The sequence below is a fragment of the Zalophus californianus genome, chromosome X, assembly GCF_009762305.2.
Source record: "Zalophus californianus isolate mZalCal1 chromosome X, mZalCal1.pri.v2, whole genome shotgun sequence".
Lineage (NCBI taxonomy): Eukaryota > Metazoa > Chordata > Mammalia > Carnivora > Otariidae > Zalophus > Zalophus californianus.
Window position 1 is genome coordinate 117,239,097 of NC_045612.1, and position 20,755 is coordinate 117,259,851.

The 20,755-nt window shown below is 46.2% G+C and overlaps 2 protein-coding genes across 2 annotated transcripts; one reads left to right on the forward strand and one right to left on the reverse strand.

The window, feature by feature from the left end:
- Positions 1–649: 649 nt before the first annotated feature.
- LOC118355966 (carbonic anhydrase 5B, mitochondrial-like) lies at positions 650–19,335 on the reverse strand. The gene is made up of 4 exons (XM_035725347.1): positions 19,203–19,335; positions 13,589–13,783; positions 3,955–4,152; positions 650–779 (listed from the first exon to the last, which is right to left on the reverse strand). The coding sequence occupies exons 2-4, from the start codon at positions 13,728–13,730 to the stop codon at positions 736–738; spliced, it is 384 nt and encodes a 127-aa protein (XP_035581240.1). The 5' UTR covers positions 13,731–13,783; positions 19,203–19,335; the 3' UTR covers positions 650–735.
- Positions 14,767–20,250, forward strand: LOC113931236. Its single transcript, XM_035725461.1, has 5 exons — positions 14,767–14,784; positions 18,852–18,963; positions 19,159–19,398; positions 19,826–20,013; positions 20,173–20,250. The coding sequence occupies exons 1-5, from the start codon at positions 14,767–14,769 to the stop codon at positions 20,248–20,250; spliced, it is 636 nt and encodes a 211-aa protein (XP_035581354.1).
- Positions 20,251–20,755: the final 505 nt, after the last annotated feature.

Genomic DNA, 20,755 nt, shown 5'->3' on the forward strand with positions numbered 1-20,755 from the left:
TTGTATTTTAAGCATTGCTTATCTTACCAATGTATTGATCCCAATATTCTTAAATAACAACATTGTAATGTTCCATCTTTCGATTCTAGTATACATTTAAAGTTGGTAAGATTTTTTTTACCTTTAAAAATATTCCTATCATAGGGGGACCTGGGTGGCTCAGTGGGTTAAAAGTGTCCTGACTCTTAATTTTGGCTCAGGTCATGATCTCAGGGTTGTGAGACTGAGGCCTGCATTGGACTCCACACTCAGCACAGAGTCTGCTCCTCCCCCCTGCTCATGCTCTCTCAAAAAAAAAAAAAAAAAAAAAAAATCCTATCATAGCTAAACCATCTTCCTCCAGTTGTTGCATCCTTAAAGCTTTGAAATTTGCTTGTATTATGATGCACCAAGTGCAGCTGAAACACGATAAAAAGGAGGATTAATGCCTGACCCTATAGGATTGCTCCAAAAGAAATCGACTGCCTTATTCAACCTACAATATTTAAACATGTTTCCTCATGCAAAATAAAGCCACTGGGAAAAGCATATGACAATCTGATGCAAAATGAGACAGAAATAAAGAAAAGGAAGAAATTTATGCAGGAGCACTTAATATTACTTTGAAATAAAGGGATTTATTTGATGAGAAAAAGTATTTATATAGGAAAGAGGATAACATTTCAGTAAGGGATCAACATTTGTTCATTTCCATCTTGATTTGCAGGAAATATGAAAATCCAAAATCCACTGGCATCAAAAGCAGTAAAGATGCTTATCCTGAGAGAAGCAGATTCTCCCTATGGAAATTAAACAGGAGGTGAAGACACAATTCTTCTTCGATGGATAACCACTCCAAGTGTGTTTCTTTCCATTTTTAACGTAGTATTTAAAATTAAATTAGGGGAAAAGTTGTAAAATTTTTTTTTTATTTCCTTACGTGCTCCCTATACTTCCCTACAAATTATTCCCCATCCATCATTCATGACCTTTCTGGCATCACCATCCCCCCAGCCTCCCAAGGGAGATGACTCAAGGATGTGGTTAATTTCGCTTTCTCCTCACTTGAAGAGGAGTCCATCTCCAAGTCCCGTTGCTTTTTGTAGAGAGCAAGATGGAGGCACTCATGTCAAGCAGGGGCCCATGTCAAGTGGTGATACAGGCAGTTAAGCATACTGCAGCTACCAGATATTGCCGAGAGCAGCATCAACCGATGACACCCCAGAACTTATAACAAGCAGAAGCAGAGAAGTCTGCAGGGGCCCAGGACTGATTCAATCCCTTTAAAAAGAGAGGGCTTTTGCAGCAAACAGACTCCTCAGACATAACCCCTCTATGTCTAACCACTTACAAAAGGCATCTGTTGCTGAAAGCTGTGCCCAATGGATCTCTGAACAGCACTGAGATCCTCCGCTGCTTGAATATCAGAAGTGAGTGCCGAGAGCTGACCTGGCCTGGACTGACACCTTATCTCAACTACGCGCCTGTAGACTGATTATGTGTTTGGTTCCTTCACTTCCTGCCCCCTGTGTTATCTTCTTTGTTGTGTGGTTTGTTTTCTGTCCTGCTCTGTGTGAAAGGTAAGAAACCAAGTTAACCACGTGGTGAAATGTCACTGAGCTGGGAACCTGGACCTGCTCTTTCCTTTAGGACTGAATAAGGCTGACATTGTGGGAAGACACAACTTGTGTGTGCCTTCACAGTGTGCTCATGACACTTTTATTTTAGAAATGCTTTTTAAAAACGTGCCTTCTCCCTACTTCAATTGCTACAGCCTTCATTTAAGCTCCTACCGTCTCACACTTGGATTGATCTGACCTTGTGGACCTGTGCTGATTGGGTTAATCTCAAAAAATAAAGCGAATGACTTATTAATTAAATGAAATCATGCTCTACCACACTGTCGTATAAAAATAACCAGTACTGATGAAGCTGTCTTCTATCTCCCCTCCTAAGCGGCAACAATCATCATTCTTCCTGTCTCTCCCCAAAATGCACATTCTGCATTGGTCACTGTTTTTGGCCATTTTCTGAACATCTGCTTTTGCACATGATTTTCCCTCAGTCTCCAATGCCCTTCTAATCCTTTTGACAAACTCCAATTCACCCTTCAATACCCAAGATAAATGTCCCCCGATAAAGGAAATTTTCAACTTTTAATATCTGTGGGTCCTGCTCTGGGGGTCCCAGGGAAGCTCTGCTTTAACACTTGCCAAGGTCAAAATGACTCAGCAACACCTCAGAGCATGCCCTCCACATCTGCCCTGGGCACACACTGTGTATCTGCTTTGTTGAAAATAACCAAAAACGTGCATTCTGAACACAAAAGATAAGAGAAAGTAAGAAACTTCCCTGGTTCCCAAGAGGTTAAAGTCAGATAGCACTGCATATACTGGAAACTTAAGGGCTGCAACTTCCAGAAAAGTTCTTTGTCTAATTATTTGTAACTTTTTAAAAATGTTGTAACCTCTTATGTATATAAAATGTATGTAACCCTACCTCAAATGAACCTTTACAGGAAGCACTCTCTTCTTTGTGAACATTGTGTATCCTGGGCAGCTGTCCTCACTTGGGCTCGAATAAAACTCCCCCCCCCCCCCACCGCCCCAGATATTCTAGGTTTGTTCATTTTGCATCAACACCTGTCCTTGGGGAAGTCATCACAGACTTCTCAGAGCAGTCTACATCATCCCCTCCTCCGTGGTCCCACAGCACTTTTAGAAACCCTTCCTCAAATCACACTGGCTTTATAATTCTAATTTCCTGCATGCTTCTCTCACTACACTTTGCTGGGAGATCAAGAATCTAGTTAGTATTCCTGGCACTTGGTGCAATGGCTGGCACATGGCTGGCACTCAGCAAATACAGAACGAATAAATAAATCAATGGTTGACAAAATACATACATGTTGGCTAAAATACAAAATGTGACTAAAAATACAAAGTCTCTTTTTCTTGCCTATCCTTTCCAATGTACTGCAATCTTACCATTTAAAATCTGGCTAAAGAGTATTACTATTTAATATAGAAGCTATTTGTAACATCAGCAAACAGAGGAAGATTAGCACACATTCCACATACCAGAAAACAAATTTCAAATAAAATTCAAATGATCTATATATATGGTTTCAAATAAAAATAAATTCAAATATCTAATTTTAAATAAAATTTCAAATACACAATCTGTGTGTGTGTGTGTGTGTGTGTGTGTGTGTGTGTGTGTGTGTGTATGAATAGAAAACACCACTCATACCAGAAGGAAACATGCACGAAAATGAAAAGGGACATGGTTCATACACTCAAAAAACTCTAAGGATGATGCAGCAATTCCACTTTGGGGTATATACCAATGGAAAACAACACCTCAGAAGATACTTGGACACCCATGTTCATAGCAGCATTATTCACAATAGCCAAAAGGTGGCTGCAACTCAGGTGTCCACAGACAGGTGAACAGATAAACAAAATGTGGTCTATCCATACAAGAGTATTTTTCAGTCTTAGAAGGAAATTCTGACATCTGCTACAATATGGGTGAACTCTGACACTTTGCTCTGTGAAATCAGCCAGTCATAAAAAGACAAATACTACACAATTCCACATAAATGAAGTACCCAGTAGTCAAATTCAGACAGACAGGTAAAATGGTCACAGCCAGGAGCTGAGGTAAGGGGAAAATGGGGAGTTATTGTTTAAGTGGTATAGTTTAAGTTTTGCAAAATGGAGAGTAATGGAGACGAATGGTTGCACAACAGTGTGACTGGACTTACTGTGGAACTGTACCCTTAAAGATGGTTAAGAAGACAAATTCCATGTTACATGTATCTTACCACATTAAAAAAAGAAAAGCTCAGTGCAGTGAGTCCCATGCCACTGCCCAAGGCGGTCTGCGTGCCCGTGGATGCGGTGTGGTGTGGCCTGGGCTGACACGAGGCTGTCCCTTAACTCCAGACAAGACCACCAGTCGGGCTCTCACCTGATTTATCTGCAGAATCTTCAAATTCCACGAGGAAAGAGTACCCGTTATTCCAGACATGGAGGCAGGTGGTGGGGTCGTAAGAGATGGTGAGCGGTTTTAAGCCAGGATCATAGACGCTGTCCCTCCACCGGATGTTGATGGGCGACTGGCGCTCGCCCCCCGGGACCAGGTCCACGGTCTCCCAGAGCGGGTGCACTAGGAGAAAGCACAGCGGGGCCATCGTCAAGACGCCGCTATCCGGGATCACACGGCAGGCAACTCCGGTGCTGGCGTGTGTCGAGGTGACGGAATCCAAGTCTCAGGAATTAGCCACCCGGGGGCTCATGGGCCCGACGGAAGCAGGGGACAGAGGCGGCTCAGAGAGCGCCTGGCGCAGGGGCAGCCTGCTGCTCTGTCAGCCACGAGCCGCTCGGTCTACCCTCTCCTCTCACCTAAACCAGGTGCCGCCCAGTCTCCTGAGGACAGTAAGATGCGTGCAGACTAGCACCACGTGGAAGGAGGGGATTCTCAAACGGGTCTCCTTTCTTTATTGATCATCTTCTGAGCCCCACCCACCAACCAGGTTCGCATACAAGTACAAATTAATGAAACTTTCCGTCGTGGATTTCTCTTCAACCAAGGCCACGGGGGAAGAGGAGGGACAATTTTTGGAACGCAAGTGTTCACTAAAGCACTGTAAATCTTTTAATTGCCGGGCTAGTAGGAATAAAGGCTTGCGTGGCATGCGTCTGTAATTTAGCTTGCGATTTGGAAGACTTCTGGATTCTTTATACAATGCGATATTACACTCTTCCAATTGAGATGAGGGCAATACTCCAGGGTTTTGGAAAAATGAAGGAAGGTACCGATGAATCTGGCGAGGAGAAGGAGTCATTTCTTTTCTTTTTTTATTTATTTTACAGAGAGACAGCGAGAGCAGGAACACAAGCAGGGGGAGTAGGAGAGGGAGAAGCGGGCTTCCCGCCGAGCAGGGAGCCCGACGCGGGACTCGAGCCCGGGACTCCACACAGATGCCACACATCACTGATAATGATTTTTCTACAAAGAATCAAGCACCAGGTGTTTGTGGGAAGTCTGATAAATCTCAGCGGACTTCCTGTAACAGAGAGCTGATGAGACATCCATGCATGAGGGATAGGACGACATGCATGATTGGGGGTGCTCCAGTTCTCTGCCCCGTAGAAACACCCCAGATGGGTAGAACCAAGCGCAGTAGGAGAGGCAGAAGAAACATGAATTGAGATAAATCATTACCAATGACCCTCTGAGCCTCACCCCACTACGAACAATGAGAGTAAGGATCTGAGAAAGTGATAAGGTAGCTGCTATTCAGTCAACCCACTCTGTATGGCAGGTTCACAGAGACACCTTTTTTCATTTAAAAAAAGGCCCAGGGCGCCTGGGTGGCTCCAGTTGGTTAAGCTCGGCTCGGGTCATGATCCCGGACTCCTGGGATCGAGTCCCACATCGGGCTCCCGCCTCAGCGGGGAGCCTGCTTCTCCCTCTGACCCTCTCCCCTCTCATGCTGTTTCTCTCTCTCTCTCTCTCTCTCTCTCAAATAAATAAATAAAATCTTTAAGAAAAATTTTAAAAAGGCCCAGAAACTTGCCTCCGGTTGACCTTTACAAAGGAGACATTTGTTTTGCTTGGGTAGCTGCTAAAATCTATAAATTCAAAATCCTAGCCGTATGGGTTTTTTTTGCGGGGGTTAAAAATGAGACAGAGGGCTCTCCTGAGAGTAGACCAGTCGTTCTCAACAGAAGGAGGGATGCTGCCCCTAGAAGACATTTGGCAACGTCTAGAGACATTTTTGGCTGTCACAACTGGAAGAGAGTGCTACTGACATCTAGTGGATAGAGGCCAGACATGCAGCTAAACATCTTACAATGCACAGAATTGTATGACCCCAAATGTCAGTAAGTTGAGAAACCATGGTCTCTGCAAACTCAGGGTATTTTTTTTTTTTTAACTATTTCTTTCTGTAAAACAGTACCATCTTATCTCTGGAGAGATCCAAACCCAATGTTTTTATTGATTTTCTTAGTATAAAAGAACTTGTTCCTTTGAAAACAAGAATTTTGTTTCAAAAACCTAAAACAGAAAATGCATTTGCCTGGTACGATATTTTAATATAATAATCTAATTGGAATGCAAATTAGAAAGTAACTTGTAGGGGTGCTGACAATACTGACTCCATCTTTGGCCCTCCATCTTGTTCGCTGACCTGTCTTGCGGCTATGTGTTATGGGCCCCTTAGAGATTAATATTTGTACCTTAGAAATGCCAGCCAAGGCCAGAATGTGGAGAGGTTCGTCTTGGTCTCCTACGAATCTATCAGAGATAACACAGTCTCTCGCCCCTTCCCGATGCACAGATAGTGCCACAAGGTCTGTTCAATGTTGGCTGTCAATTAGGTGCATGCAAACCCTGTGAAATGCATGTGAGCCCTCTGACCTCACTACAGCGCCCCCTGAGAGTCCCCTCGCTCTATAAAATCTGTGGACCAAGGTCCAGACTTTCCAAAGAATAGCTGTGTCTCGTCTGGATCGGCCGTCACCTGCCTGATACCCCGCAGTAAGTTACTCTGAATAAAACTCGGTGTAAACTGTACGGAGTGGCCTGCTTTGTGTTCCGGTCTCAAAGTGTCTTCTCAGTTTGGGGGAAACTTTACTACCCTTCTCCCACCTTCCAACACAGGCAAACAACCCTGATTCAGTTGTAAGCATGCCTGGCACAAAGAGACCTTGCAACTCCTTCCCCTCTAAGATACTCAGACTATGGCTGAAGGTTTGACAACTCACACTCTTCAAACCCAATTCATGAGGGTCTCCTGTAAGGACTAGGCAAGAAGGAAACTAACAAGCAGATCCCCAAGACGATCCCTCCTTTCACCTTGACTCGTCCCCCACACTCCATTCAGGAAATGCCCAGAATCTGCTCTCACCCATGCAAACACTAGCCCAACAGAAGCAGGCCTTTTCCTTCATTGCTCTTTTATGACCTTAACGCTCCTATCAATTTATGCCCTTTGATTCACAAGTTCAGCTTCTAGAAGGTTTCCTTGCCCCCACCACCACTTCCTCCTCTGGGCACCCAGACCATCCCCCGACCAAGGCCCCTTAGTGACTGTCACCCTAGTGAAGCCAGCTTTTCCCAAGGGTTTGTTTTGCAAGATAAACTGTCGTGAGAGATACAGTGACACTTTTGTTCTTTCTTCCTGTGGGTGCCAAGGGCAGGCCACCCCAAAATGTGCCACTTTGGCTTATTAATTCGAATTAAAGTCACTTAAGAAACAGCCAGTGCAAGAACACTTGGAACCCCCTTTGCCTCCAGAAGGCAAGAAATAAATCTCCCATGTGAAAGGTACTCTTCCTGCACCAGGGAGGTAAAGAGACAAACCTTATCACCAGAGATAGGAAATTCAGAGCCGAGAAGTTTGTATAGGTAACCCTTGTTCCTTTTACTAATTTACTACTCCAGCCCAAATTCTGTTTAGAATTCCTTACGAACTGAAGATCCTGAATAATACGTTTTCTTTGTCTTGCCAATTCCCCACGTTGTTATTGTTTCTTTGTAACGGTAGAAACGCTAGCCACTTTGGTCATTTCTTTGGATGACAACCGTATTATTGAGCCTCCACATGCACGTACTTAAACTTTTGGGATTTCTTTTCTGTCGATCTGTCTCATGTCAATTTAATTCTTAGACCAGTTAGAACTTTGAAGAGTAAACGAAAAATTTTCCTCTCCAATACTCCCATCTCCTTCCTCCACTTTAACAAAATACAGACTGAAATATCTTGGTAGTTGCTCATACTTTCCCTCAAAACAGGAAGAGGATTAAGTATTCTGATCAACAGTGCCTTCATTTTCAGGTTCTTCTCATATGGGGAAAGTGAAATAAACAGAAACAGTGATCTTAACCCACCATGTTTCAGTGAGCAGAGCCACACTCCCATTACGAGGCTGTCACTCCTATACTGCTGATGAGCAACAAAAATACCTGTAGATTCCATAGCGAAAATGTGCTCAATTCTAGTTCTTATCTGGAGGACTAGTCCTGGTTTTGACTTATTTTGTCTTTGTACCACCCTGTGTCTCCAGCCTCAGGAGGGTCCCTCTTTCAACTCGTGAAACAGAGAAAGCACGTTCCTGTCTTAGCCCCTCAGTTCCTGCTCCTCCTCGTCAGAAATCAATTTCCCCTCATTCAGCTCAGGGCTGGCTCCTATTATTGGCTTGTCACCTCTTCGGCAAAAGTGTCACCTCCTCACCTTTCTGACTACCCTCTTATTATATGATCCCCCCCTTTAAAAAAAATCCTAACATTGTTTTCTTCAAAACATTTGTCACACAGGCGTAATAATTCTATGCATACATGCTTAATTATCTGCCTCTCCCAGGGTTGGATAAGCCCCAAGAAGAACTGAAGTGGCTTTTAATCACTGCCTGTTCACTGAACATATAAGATGAAGAGCACTGCTGGGAAGGTTCCAGTCTTCTTTCCATCTCTATGCCTATTACTTTACTGATCACATTATATTTTCTTTAAGGATCTTTCAGGCTTATCTCTTGCCTTGCCCATAACCAGCAGCCCAGTTCAGGGCCCTATACCCTGGACTTCATACCATGCCTCTTGGTCTTAATACCCTTTACCATGTTTTGTCATTCACCAGTTTTCCTAAATTACCACTCATCACGTTGTTCCTGCGTTAAAGTCTCTATGTCAAGTCCTAATTTGTGTCCAGTGCCAAGGTTTTCCTATCAGGAACCCACCTCAGCCACCTAAATTTCCTGGCTCCTCATTCTTCCCAAACTCTGGTTTTGCCATTCTATTCTCCTTGGTCATTCCAAGTGATATCTGCTATAAATGTGTAAAACACCTACACGCTTTCAAGACTTAGTACAAAATAAAGAATGTAAACTATCTCAATACTTTTTACACCAATTACAGGTTAAAGTGGTAATATTTTGGGGGCACCTAGGTGGCTCAATCGTCAGGCGTCTGCCTTCGGCTCAGGTCATGATCCCGGGGTCCTGGGATCGAGCCCTGCATCGGGCTCCCTGTTCGGCGGGAAGCCTGCTGCTTCTCCCTCTCCCACTCCCCCTGCTGGAGTTCCCTCTCTCTCTGTCAAATAAATAAATAAAATCTTTTAAAAAAGTGATTAATATTTTGGATATACTGTGTAAAATATATTAGTAAAATTAATTTCATCTGTATACTATATTTCATCTATATATTTCCTGTATAGTATTTCGTAAATGAACAATTTTGTTTGTTTTTCCTTCAGTTTTACTGAGATGTAATTGACATGCTATTTGTTCTTTTTTAAATGTGGTTGTTGGAAAACACAGAATCGCCTATATGGCTCATATTGGTGGCTCACGTTATTTTTCCAATGGACACTGTTGTTCTACACCCTCATTGGCTTTTCCTCCCGCGCCTTGCCCTGTTACCGTCCTTTTTCTCGAGACGTGCGATTTCCTCATGGAACTGAAGACCACCCTAGTAGGCCTGGGGCTCAGCACAGGGACGTGACACAAAGGGACAGCCCCCTCCCAAATGACAAAACGTTAAGGATGATCTCAGAATCACAAACTGTCTTCTCAGAGCATGAGGGCTGTTAGATGCACCTTGATGCTGAGCCCAGGTAGCTTACAGCATACACATGCATTTATCAGCACAGGAGACTAAAGCCCACAGTTCCTGGGGGTCATGTGTTGAGGGCTAAGTGTTAGCTCCTTATAGCGACTGGCACCCCTGAGGCTATTAACATAATTTCAAGGGGTTCTTAACCAGTCCTTTGTTTCTCAGGATTATTCATGAGTTAATGGAAGACAACATAGTCGGGGTATCCCAGTTTGTTTTATCTAGGGATTAATAAAATTCTCTGTGAAGACATTGCGAAACAAGTTTTCTTTTCTTTTTTTTTTTTTTTAAAGATTTTTTTATTTACGGGGGCGCCTGGGTGGCTCAGTCGTTAAGCGTCTGCCTTCGGCTCGGGTCGTGGTCCCAGGGTCCTGGGATCAAGCCCCACATTGGGGCTCCCTGCTCAGCGGGAAGCCTGCTTCTCCCTCTCCCACTCCCCCTGCTTGTGTTCCCTCTCTCGCTGTCTCTAGAGATTTGACCCCAGGACCCTGGGACCACGACCCGAGCCGAAGGCAAGGCAGATGCTTAACGACTGAGCCACCCAGGCGCCCAACACAAACAACAAGCTTCTTAATACTATTGTTGTCCAGCCTTTGTGTTCATCAAAGTTAACAGGAGAAATAATAGAACAATTTACTAATACAGTTATGATACAGACCAGTCCTGTCAAACAGAACTTTCTCCGATGATGGAAATTTTCAATATGGTGAGTGCTAGCAACTTGTGCCCATAAAATTATAATAAATTGACATTTATGTGAAAATACACACATGGGGCCAGTGGCTAGATTTTATACAGTGCCATTCTATTCCACGTTGTCCTAAAAAGAAAAAAAAAAAAGTTTGTTTTCCTTCTCAAAGCAGGGAGATCGTTAAGATTATCATTGGAATAACAACAAATCTGTACCATCTTCATTCTAGTTGATACTCTTTATATTTCATTAAATTAAAAATTAACACTATTGAATTTATTTTTTTCTGCTCTAAGATCTCTGCCTAGTATTTTTTTTTCATGTGACAATTAGGCTAAACTTCACTAGATGATACACTAAGCGAAACTGATTTTATTTGCACCTTAGGTAATAGATGTCGGACTGTCAACATTTACCGTCTGCTCCTTGAGATAAGAGCAAACAGCAATGTGCGTGGACAGCCAATGATTCCCTGGGGGCGGGGGGGAGAGGAGTGAAGGTGAAGCACAAAGCACAGACAGGCTCTAGGGAAATGCTGCTTTCTGAATCGGCCATATCCTCCTCCTTCCTTTACTCCTCATTCTGCTTAACCCAATCTTAACAATGGCCACACAAACATCTGAGGGAGGCACTGAGCCTGTGATGATTAGATAAAGACGGTGATGACGATAATCCTAGTACTCGAAGTAACGTGCCAACACAGTCCTCACTGTGTGGCAGGCACCAGCTAAGGACTTTCCATGTTATCTTTTCTAACCCTCAATGATCTTGGGTCATTCTGTCACACAAGTAGACAACGGGCCTCCTGCTGGAGTTTTAAGTTGCCAGATACAACGTGTATTGTTTTTACAACTGATCAGTGGAGGGTCTGGGATTTAGGAACACGACATGCTCAGTGGCTCAGGGCAGCAGAGACTGTAATATTCTCCCCTGCAAAAAGGGAGGGGTGGTGCAATATGCCAAAAGCCAAATCAAATCATGTCTGTTACCTTTTTTTCTTAGTAACTTAAAAACAAGAACATCTGATGTGACAAATTAATCACGGAAAGCCCACATCTCCCCAAGCCACCACTTTTTGTTTTAGTCAGCCCTAGAAGAAACAAACCATCCTAAAGACATTCGTATGTTGGATTTTAGACCTTTAACTTTCAACTCTCTGTTAAAAAAAGTAAAACTTTAGTAACTACATGAACATGACTAATTTTTTCCATTTTAAGCCTCAGACCACAAAATGCCAGTGTTGAGAATAAGCCAGTCCTGGTAGGATGTGGGTCTGTTGGTAGGAAGCCACACCCAGCAACCAGAAATCTGTTATGACTCCAACCAGTTCACTTGAATGAGAACACTGTCATTGTTGGAGGAAACAAAGTAAATATGGAATAGAAATGTATTTATGGAGCAGTTCCAAATCCTTGGATGTAGCTAGGTTAGCACTACTAATTTAAAAGCATTCCTTTCTTACCTTCTTTCTTTATTACGTGCATATGATATCAAAAGAGAGTAAACCCAAAGAGAAAAAGTGGAGAAACCTAGACCCAGAAGGAAGGCAACACGTGAAAATTCTGTCAATTCCTTTAAAATAACAGAAAATACGAAAAATTCCTCTTTAACAACATACTTAGCCATTTTACCTCTCCACAAATTCAAACTCATCTCTCCACAAATAAATACATTATTCTCTCCTATCGTCGCACTGATTCTTTTGTTTTAAAGATATATATATATTTATTTATTTGTCAGAAAGAGAGAGACAGAGGGAGAGAGAGCACAAGCAGAGGGAGTGGCAGGCAGAGGGAGAGGGAGAGGGAGAAGCAGACTCCCCGCGGAGCAGGGAGCCCCATGTGGGACTCAATCCCAGGACCCTGGGATCAAGACCTGAGCCGAAGGCAAACGCTTAACCGACTGAGCCACCCAGGCGCCCCCGTCCCACTGATTCTTAAGCAGGGGCAGTTTTGTGCCCCCAGAGCTCATTTGGTAATGTCTGCTGATATTTTTGGTTGTTACAACTGGGTGGGGATACAACTGTCATCTAATGGGTATTTGGCAGGGATGCTGCTAATCACCCCACAGTGTACACTGCACCCACAACAACACAGAATGACCCATCCCTCTTGTCAGCAGTACCTCGGTGCACAATCCCTGCTCCATAGGGATGGGGCAGGGAACTGGTATTTCAGGAGGGGAACGAGATGCGAAAGCGTTCAGGAAAGGCCATCTGCCGCCTCGCTTGATATGCTGCGTCTACGGCAGAGCACACACCGGTAAGCTGGTCAACTGGAATGAACGCTGCCATTTGTGACTTGAGAAAGGATATTCCAGAGCGTGAAGCTACCGACCTGCTTACACACATTAACATGCAACTTCCAGAACGTTAAAGACTCACAGAAATAATTCGCAGTCTGGGGATCAGTGTCAGTAAGAAGACTGCTGCTAACAAGAACGATACAGAACAGGTTCCAGAGTATTTGAAACTGGGACACCTCTCTTATCCTATTTCTGCATGACATCATCTTACTTATTTTTTTTAAGATTTTGTTTTTATTTATTTGACAGAGGGAGACACAGCGCGAGAGAGAACACAAGCAGGGGGGAGTGGGAGAGGGAGAAGCAGGCCTCCCGCAGAGCAGGGAGCCTGACTCGGGGCTCGATCCCAGGACCCCGGGATCATGACCTGAGGCGAAGGCAGACGCTTAACGACTGAGCCACCCAGGCACCACCGACACGACATCATTTTAACATGTTAAAATTAGTCAAGAAAAGAACTTTCCAAACCTATCATGGAAATCATTTTGCAATATATATGTGTATCAAATCAGCACATGGCACACCTCGACCTACACAATGTTAGGTGGCAATTCTATGTCAATAAACCTGGGGGAAAAGAATTTTCCACATTTATTTTAGAAGACAAAGAAACAAGTGGTTATTCTCACATTCTAAAGGCACATACATAATCCCACTCTGCAATGCCACCGACACCCGTATGGATAAACACAGGACACACGTCATTGTCATGCAACACCAAGCCTCTCACTCTCTCTTTTTTTCAAAAGTTTCATTTATTTATTTGAGAGAGAGAGCATGGGCCAGCGGGGGAGGTGGGGGGGGAGAGGGCAGAGGGAGGGGGAGAGAGAATCTCAAACAGACTTGAAGCTGAGTGTGGAGCCCGACGCGGGGCTCGATCTCGTGACCCTGAGACCACAACCTGAGCCGAAACCGAGAGTCGGCCGCTTAAGCGACCGTGCCCCCCAGGCACCCCCACCTCCGCTCTCTTTAAGGCAGCAGTGTACTCACAGGCTCGGTTCCGGCTTTTGTACGTGCAGGTGTAGAGGCTGCAGGGCCTCGCTGGCACGAACCTGGCGGTCTGCAATCTTCTCCACAGTGACTTGCATGGAGAGGCTTGAAGAATGACCCTCAGGCTACTCATCGCCACCATGTTTAGCTTGAAATCTTGACCGGGCCCCAAATAACTTGCAGGAACCTAATAACCTAGAGGCAGGAGGACAGAGGAGGCAAAGCTATAAACAACGGAGACTGCCCATCAAGTGGAAACCTGTAAGCAGGACCACAGCATTCAGACTATGAGTACACATGGCAGGGCTGGGGGTGGGGAGGGGGAGGGGAGGAGGGGGGGATGAGTCGGTGGTTAATCCGCTCCTCTTCCGGAAACTCACTGGCTACCCCAGGAGGACAGACTCTTCTGCTGTGCCGTCCACTTCCCACTCCTGCCTGCACACCAGCCCCGTGGACTCGGGTTCTTCCCGCTCGCTCCCGAAGAAGCTCCCTCCCGCCTCAGGGCTGGTGCAGATGCTCCTCCTCCACCCGCCGCCTGGTCAATTCCTCCCCTCTCCGCAGGCCTTCCTCTCCTGCACCACCTCCCAGAAGCCTCCCCTGACCCTGCGCTCACCGGGTGAGCCTGGCGCCCTCGTCTCCCTCGCGGTGCTGCGTGCAGTTGCACACCTCATCGAGAATGGACTTTAGGACGCCACCTCCCCAGCCACGAGCCCCGCGGCGGTAAGGACCCTGTCTGTCTCTGGCACAGCTGCATCTCTCAGGGACACGGTGCCTGGCCCGCGAGGGCAGCTCGGTGACCTGGGCACACTTCCTTGGTGAGGGAGATGTTGATCCCGATTCCAAGAACCGCACACTGTGAAGTGACTGCCGGCATGTTCTTGCACAGTAGGAAGGGCTTTTCCTAGATGCCGCCATCACCCCGTTGTGTGGTTATCTATACTTCTGAAACACTTTTAAATGCTTGCCGTTTAAGAGGAGGGCCTCGTATCCCTACCGATAAGATCTGAAGGACCCCCGAAGCTCTGCCCATCTGAAGGAGGACCATGTCCAGAGACAAATCGAAGCTAGTCTCACAGGGATGGGAATTCTGCCACTAAACGTTTGCATTTCAACAGTTATGGTCATTTCCTTTGTTCCAGGAACCATGTTGGCTGCTGGGATGCAAAGTGGAACAAGGCATGAACTCCACCTTCCAGGTGTGCAATGAATCTCTCCCCCTTGGAGCCTCTGGAAATGCACATCATATGGCAAGGAAAACCATCCGCGACTCCTCAGATTCTGCCTTTGGCCTATCAGAGGGCACTCAAAAGTCTGGCAATGGTGGCGGGGAGGAGAGGGGCCCAAAGTCACAAAAAGAAATAAAGTGTTGGGTACATAGGTGGTTTTATTATAGTATTTCCACTGCTTGTTCAAATTTGAAGTTTGCCAAAATAAAAAATTAAGGGAAAAAAGGACATAGATTCTGAAATGAGGTAGCCAGTGGTCTATTATTCCTTAAGCCTGCTCAAGGAGGCACTCAGAAGTCTGGCAATGGTGGCGGATCCCTACCAATGCTAAGCAAAGAGGCAAATGTTCTCATTTCACCCTTCCCTCTCTTCATGTACTTCACTGCTTTTAATTGGCTGTGAAAGAGCTCTTCTCCCCTGTACTGCTGCCCTTGACCCCACTAGATCGGAGCTAGAGAGGAGAAGGCTACACCCAAGGGAAAGGAGAGAACAAAAAAAAATCACACCTGAGCTGTGTCCAGTAAAAGCAGGAAGCAGAGTTACTTCCTATTGCTGCCTTGAAAGGAACAAATGCGGGCTCCAGGCAGATCCCTTTATAACCAGCAATAAGCCATGTGTCTGGACAAATATTGTAAAGTGAACTGTGGCAAACAGCCAGTCTTGCAACCTGCTGCCACACACTCTGTTGTATGCATCACTTTGCCAATGAACACTCTCAAGGCAGTGAGTGAAAATGCACAGCGTGTTAGCCAGCTTGGGCTGTAGACCAAAATACCACAGACTGAATGGCTTAAACAACAGACACTTATTTCCCACAGTTTTAAAGGCTAGAAATCCAAGACCAATTTTCTAGCCAATTGGTTCCTGGTCATCTACATCATAGCTTGCACACAGCTACCTTCTCACTATGCCTTCATGTTAGGAACAGACAGCAAGCTCTGGACTCTCCTTTTTCTTCTAAGGATACTAATCCCATCATGGAAGACAACCCTCATGACCTAATCAAACCGTAATTATTTCACAAGGTTCCATCTCCTAATACCGTTCCATTGGGTATTAGGGCTTCAACATATGGATGGGGGTAGGGAGAGCAGAAACATTCAGTCCATGACACACGGCCACCACTTTAAAGGGGTCTAGTATAAAGTTTAGAATCCCATATAGGTGCCTCGCCTCCAGGCCTAAATCCCTACGTGGGGTCTTAGGGCCAGTGTATTAGTTTGTAACAAAGAACCACGACCTGGGTGGCTTAAACAACAGAAATTTTACAACAGAATTTATCGTCTCACAGTCCTGGAGGCTGGAAGTCCGAGATCAAGGAGTTAGTAGGGTTCGTTCTTTGTGAGGGCTGTGAGGGAGAATCTGTTCCAGGCCTTTCTACTTGGGATGGTTAATTCTATGTGTCAATCTGGCCAAGAGATGCAGGTGACACAGTTGAAGGTGGAGCTGGATGGGGATTTGAGACTAACTTGAAAAATATCCATTTCCAAGAGACTGGAAGACCCTTAGGTATTATTCCGTACATACAGGACAGTTTCCGATGACTCCGTGTGCAAAGCACAGGATGGAATGCAGTGGGCAGAGTGGAGCCGGAAAGGTCAGTGACAAGGAGATTCCTTCAACCATCCTTCATTCAATCCATCACTCTTTTATCCTTTCATTCATCAGGATAGCAACCAAACATCTATTAAACGCCAGACACTGTTCTAGGATCATTGGGGGAATAAAACAAAGTCCCTGCCCTTGTGAAACTTACGTTCTAGTAGGGGGAGACAGACAATAAACAGCAGTGTAATACGTAAGTCAGTTGTACAGACAATTAAATTAAAATATACTCAGTGAAAAGCAGAGCAGGATAAGTAAATCTGGAGTGCCACTGGGAAAGGAGTGTTGCATTTAAAGTAAGTTGCTCAAAGGAGGCCTTACTGAGAAGGTGAGATTTGAGCAAAAGATTGAAGGAAATGAAGGAATTAGTAATAGGACTAGCAGGAGGAAGGGTATTGCCCAGGAAGAGGGAACTGCCTGTGCAAAGACCCTGAGGTGGGAGCATGTCTGGCACATACAAGGGGATAGTAAGGAGGCCAGCATGGCAGGAATAGAACGCACTAGGAGCAGGGTAGTAGGGGAGAAGGTGGAGAGATCATGGATGCCAGATCATGTAGATTTCTAGGCTACTTTGTAAAGCTTTTTTCTCCAACTCAGGGTTCCTCAACCTTGACATTATTGGCATTTGACCAGATAACTCAGTTTGGGGGCTGTCCTATACGCTGTAGGATGTTTAGCAGCATCCCTGGCCTCTACCCATTAGATGCCCATGGCACCTCCCTCTAACTGTGACAACCAAAAATGTCTCCAGATGCCGGAGATGTGCCTTGGAAAAGGGGAATCACCTCTGATTGGAAACCACTGCTCTAAGCGAAATGGGGGCACAATGGAGTTTTGGCAGCACAGGAGGGACACCAACTGATTTATAGTCTTAAAAGATCACTCAGGCTGCCCTACTGAAAATCAACTGGGATGGGAAGCAAGAAAGCAGCAGGGAGATCATTCAGGATAATCCAGGGTTGTGGAAGAAAAGATGTCATGGTGGAAGTGGTGAGAAGGGGTTGGGCGTTGGCTACATCTTGGAGAGACTGCCCATAAGATGTGAAAGAAAGGAGTTAAGGATGGCTAGAAGATTCTTGGCCTAATCTGGAAAGATGGCGTTGTCATGAACTGAGATTAGGACCACAGTGTGCAGAACAGGTTTTGGGTGGGACATCAGTAGCTCAGATTTGGGCATATGAGTTTTAAATGAAATTCCAGTAATCCAAGTGAGACAATATGAAACACTGAACCAGAGAGTGACAGTAGCGATGGACCAAAGTTCTTTGTATTCAGGAGATTGCCATTTTGGTAAAAAAACGTAGGATTTGGCACTCAACTGGAGGACAGAGAAGGGAAGTAGTTGCTGAAGAAGGCCCCGTGATTTTATGGCTGGATGATGCTGGTGGTAGAATGAGGATGAATGCCTGAAGAGAGAAACAAGCCGGCAAAAGGAGCAGGTGGGAAGGGAAAGAGGGCAGTCTTCCTGCTAATCCTATGGATTTGAGGCCCAAGGGGACAGCGAGAGGAAAAGTCTAGCAGATAGTTGCCAGGGCAGCTATGGTGCTCAGCAGAGGCCATGAGGCTAAAAAGAATATTTTTGTTCCCAAAATATTCAAGAATAGTGCAGCTCTTTACCAAGACTCAGAAGGGAGGGTGGGTGTGGTGAACTTTGGTTCACTGTAAACTCCAAAGCAGGCTGAGAACAGTGACAGTTCTCAGGGACGTGCAGGAGCAGGTTTTGGGTAGAGTGTGGGGCAGTTTCTCTCACCAGAGATATCAGACTTCTCTCCTTATTCCAGAAGACTTTTCAATAGAGTGGAGACGGCCAGATTCGCAGTAAAGGACGAAGGGAAAGCAGAAAATAATGTGACTTTCAGGGGGCTGACAGGAAATTAATTCCACCCAAATTAAAGTGTACACATCTTCGTTATCATCCCACAATTTTCAAGCTTTATCAGCAAAAATAAATGAGAAGGAATTACACTGATAATAACGAGTTTTCGGCTGCCTCCAAACAGTAGCTTTTAACTCATGCCACAAAGAAGCAGGGCTACCAACAACGTTCATATTTTGTGGGTTCTTTCCCTCCAGATCTGGGGCAGAGCACAAATGAAAAAGGAAATAACTGAACAGAGAAAACTCAGATACGTCCACAGGACAGAGTTATGCTGCTGATCCCCTGCCCTGGGGGTGGTTGTGAATCTATCCATAGCTTTTGGCATGGTCAGTGGGGGAAGAGCAACAATGCAGATGTGAGTGAGTCCCAGCCTGCTGCGCCTCGGTTTCTGCAACTGCAATTCCCCCACCTCCCCAAGTCTCTGAGACAGCTATTCTACCGTTAAATGGACAAGACCCTAAGGAGATGTAGCTGTCTGGTGACCCACACAGTGGAGTAAAAGGGATAGAGTAGGGAAAAAGCGATTCCCTGCCTCTTCGTCTTCATTCTACAGAAAAGCCCGGCCGACACTGCGGCCATCCTCGCGGAACCGCCCCAGCTCCCGGGCCCATCGCACAGCGTGGTCATGAGCAGAACGGTATCTGTCCTCTCTGAAAGGGCTACGCGTACCCCCCTACTCCTCATGCTCCAGTCACCGCCCGACCTTACCCGAATGTTTCCCTGAGCGCGGACCCCTCCGCTCCATAACCGGGAGAGACTCATGCGCGCGGCCATCTTGGCTACGTCCCGTTACGCCTCGCCCCGCCCCTCATGCCGGGTACGTCATCTCGCTTAAGCACATCACGTCCCCGTCGCCCCAGCCCAAGTCTCCGACAAAACAGTGTCCCATCTTGGGCTTACTCACCGCGTCGGAGCCCGAATCTCTCTCCGTCCACCCAGAGCCTGGGTCCGCACCCCGTCTCTGCCCCGGCTACACCTCTGCTGCCGTCGCTCGGAGCCTGCAGCCGCAACCACGCGCCTGCGCACTAACTTGGTCCCGCCTCTGCCTTCCGCCTGGGTCACCCCTCCTTCGAGCCGGACCATCTTCGCCACGCCCTCACGTATGCGTCACGCCCTCGCGCTCCGCCTACACCACGGCCCTTCTTCCTCTAACGTAATTTGTGTCCCGGATGCTACTCTGAGGCCCCGCCTTTCCACAGGTCTTTTTCACATCCCTGTTATCCCCTGGATCACGCTCATTCCTCTGACCCCATATCCCTCCCTTGTGTCTACGTCCCTCCTTTCCACTCTGGCAATTCCTCTGCCCTTTGCCTGCGCTCACCTCTTCCGCTGTCTCGACCAGCTTTGTCGTGCCCTTGTAGCGGCCACGCCACGCCCTTCACGCACTAAGTCCAGCTTTCTCAGGTTACGCCCCTGGGCTATGCCTAGGCCACGCCCTTCCCGCCTAGAACGTCGCAGGCGTTCCTTCCCACGGTGTCCAGGCCCCGCCCCTCACGCCGGGTCACGTTCCTTCCCTGCTTTCCGCAGGGTCCTACGTCATGGCCAATCCCAGCGCCACACGGCACGACCCTACGATCTGCATTGGCCACGCTCAAGCCCGTTTGAGCATTTTCTGGCGTTCCGTCATGGCCACTCCCTGGGTTCTCAGGACTCCCACTTTTGGGTCCGCTCTCACCAGTGTACGCGTCATGCTCTCCCTCTGCTGGCGGAACTCGGTACTGGGAAGTTGCTCGGGAGCGGGCCGGGCCCTTTGTGTTTCCGGAGAAAGCCGCCCACGCCTCAGAGCTAGACGTCAGTGGCATTTATAAAGTGGAAGGAGACTTTGGATTCCTGATACTCGTCTAAAAATAGACTTTATCCATATTTCTTTCCAGTTCCAGACACCACAACTCCACGAGCAGAAACCGGATAGGAAACATAACTGGGCACTGACTGGGACTGTGTTCTTATGAGTCCTTCAGCCAACCTTAAATGCTAGGCAGATGCACGGAGTAATAAGCACATTCTTCTACCTCCTGACCTCTTCAGAAGACTTTTTCTAAGCACCTAGTACCCTCCTGCTGTCTAGAGCCTGTCCGGACAACACAACACTTAGACATCTGTAGACCCCCTGTTCTGGGATTAAAGAAAAGAGGTTTACTCCCTCCGTTTATAATTCTGCGTCCACAAGAAAAAAGTGAAGGGGGTTACCACTTTTTTTTTCCTGTCCAGAAATCTCTGAACGGGGCACTTCTGGGGGAAGGGCACTGACCATTAGCCTTTCAGTTATTCATTCATTTAAATTGTATTTATGGAGTACTAAGTTCCAGTGACAAGACAAATCTCAAGGACCTTACAGCCTGAAGTTTTCCAACCTGGGTTTGGCTGAGACAAGAATTGATGAGAAAAGTAAGGTGTGGTAAGGGGGTTGGAATAGGTAGAAAAGGGCTTGGTAAGTGCTGGTCTCTCTTTTTAATT

What these genes read in the sequence shown, in the direction of transcription:
- LOC118355966 (XM_035725347.1), bottom strand. Translation starts at nt 13,730, where the DNA reads ATGGTGGCGATGAGTAGCCTGAGGGTCATTCTTCAAGCCTCTCCATGC. An exon ending in CAAAAGCCGGAACCGAGCCT is followed by an intron (nt 4,153 to 13,588) that starts GTGAGTACACTG and finishes GCTTTCTCCTAG; the next exon opens with TGCACCCGCTCTGGGAGACC. An exon ending in AGATTCTGCAGATAAATCAG is followed by an intron (nt 780 to 3,954) that starts GTGAGAGCCCGA and finishes TAATTTCCATAG; the next exon opens with GGAGAATCTGCTTCTCTCAG.
- LOC113931236 (XM_035725461.1), top strand. An exon ending in CATCTTCGCCACGCCCTCAC is followed by an intron (nt 19,399 to 19,825) that starts GTATGCGTCACG and finishes TGCTTTCCGCAG; the next exon opens with GGTCCTACGTCATGGCCAAT. An exon ending in CCCTCTGCTGGCGGAACTCG is followed by an intron (nt 20,014 to 20,172) that starts GTACTGGGAAGT and finishes ATTTCTTTCCAG; the next exon opens with TTCCAGACACCACAACTCCA.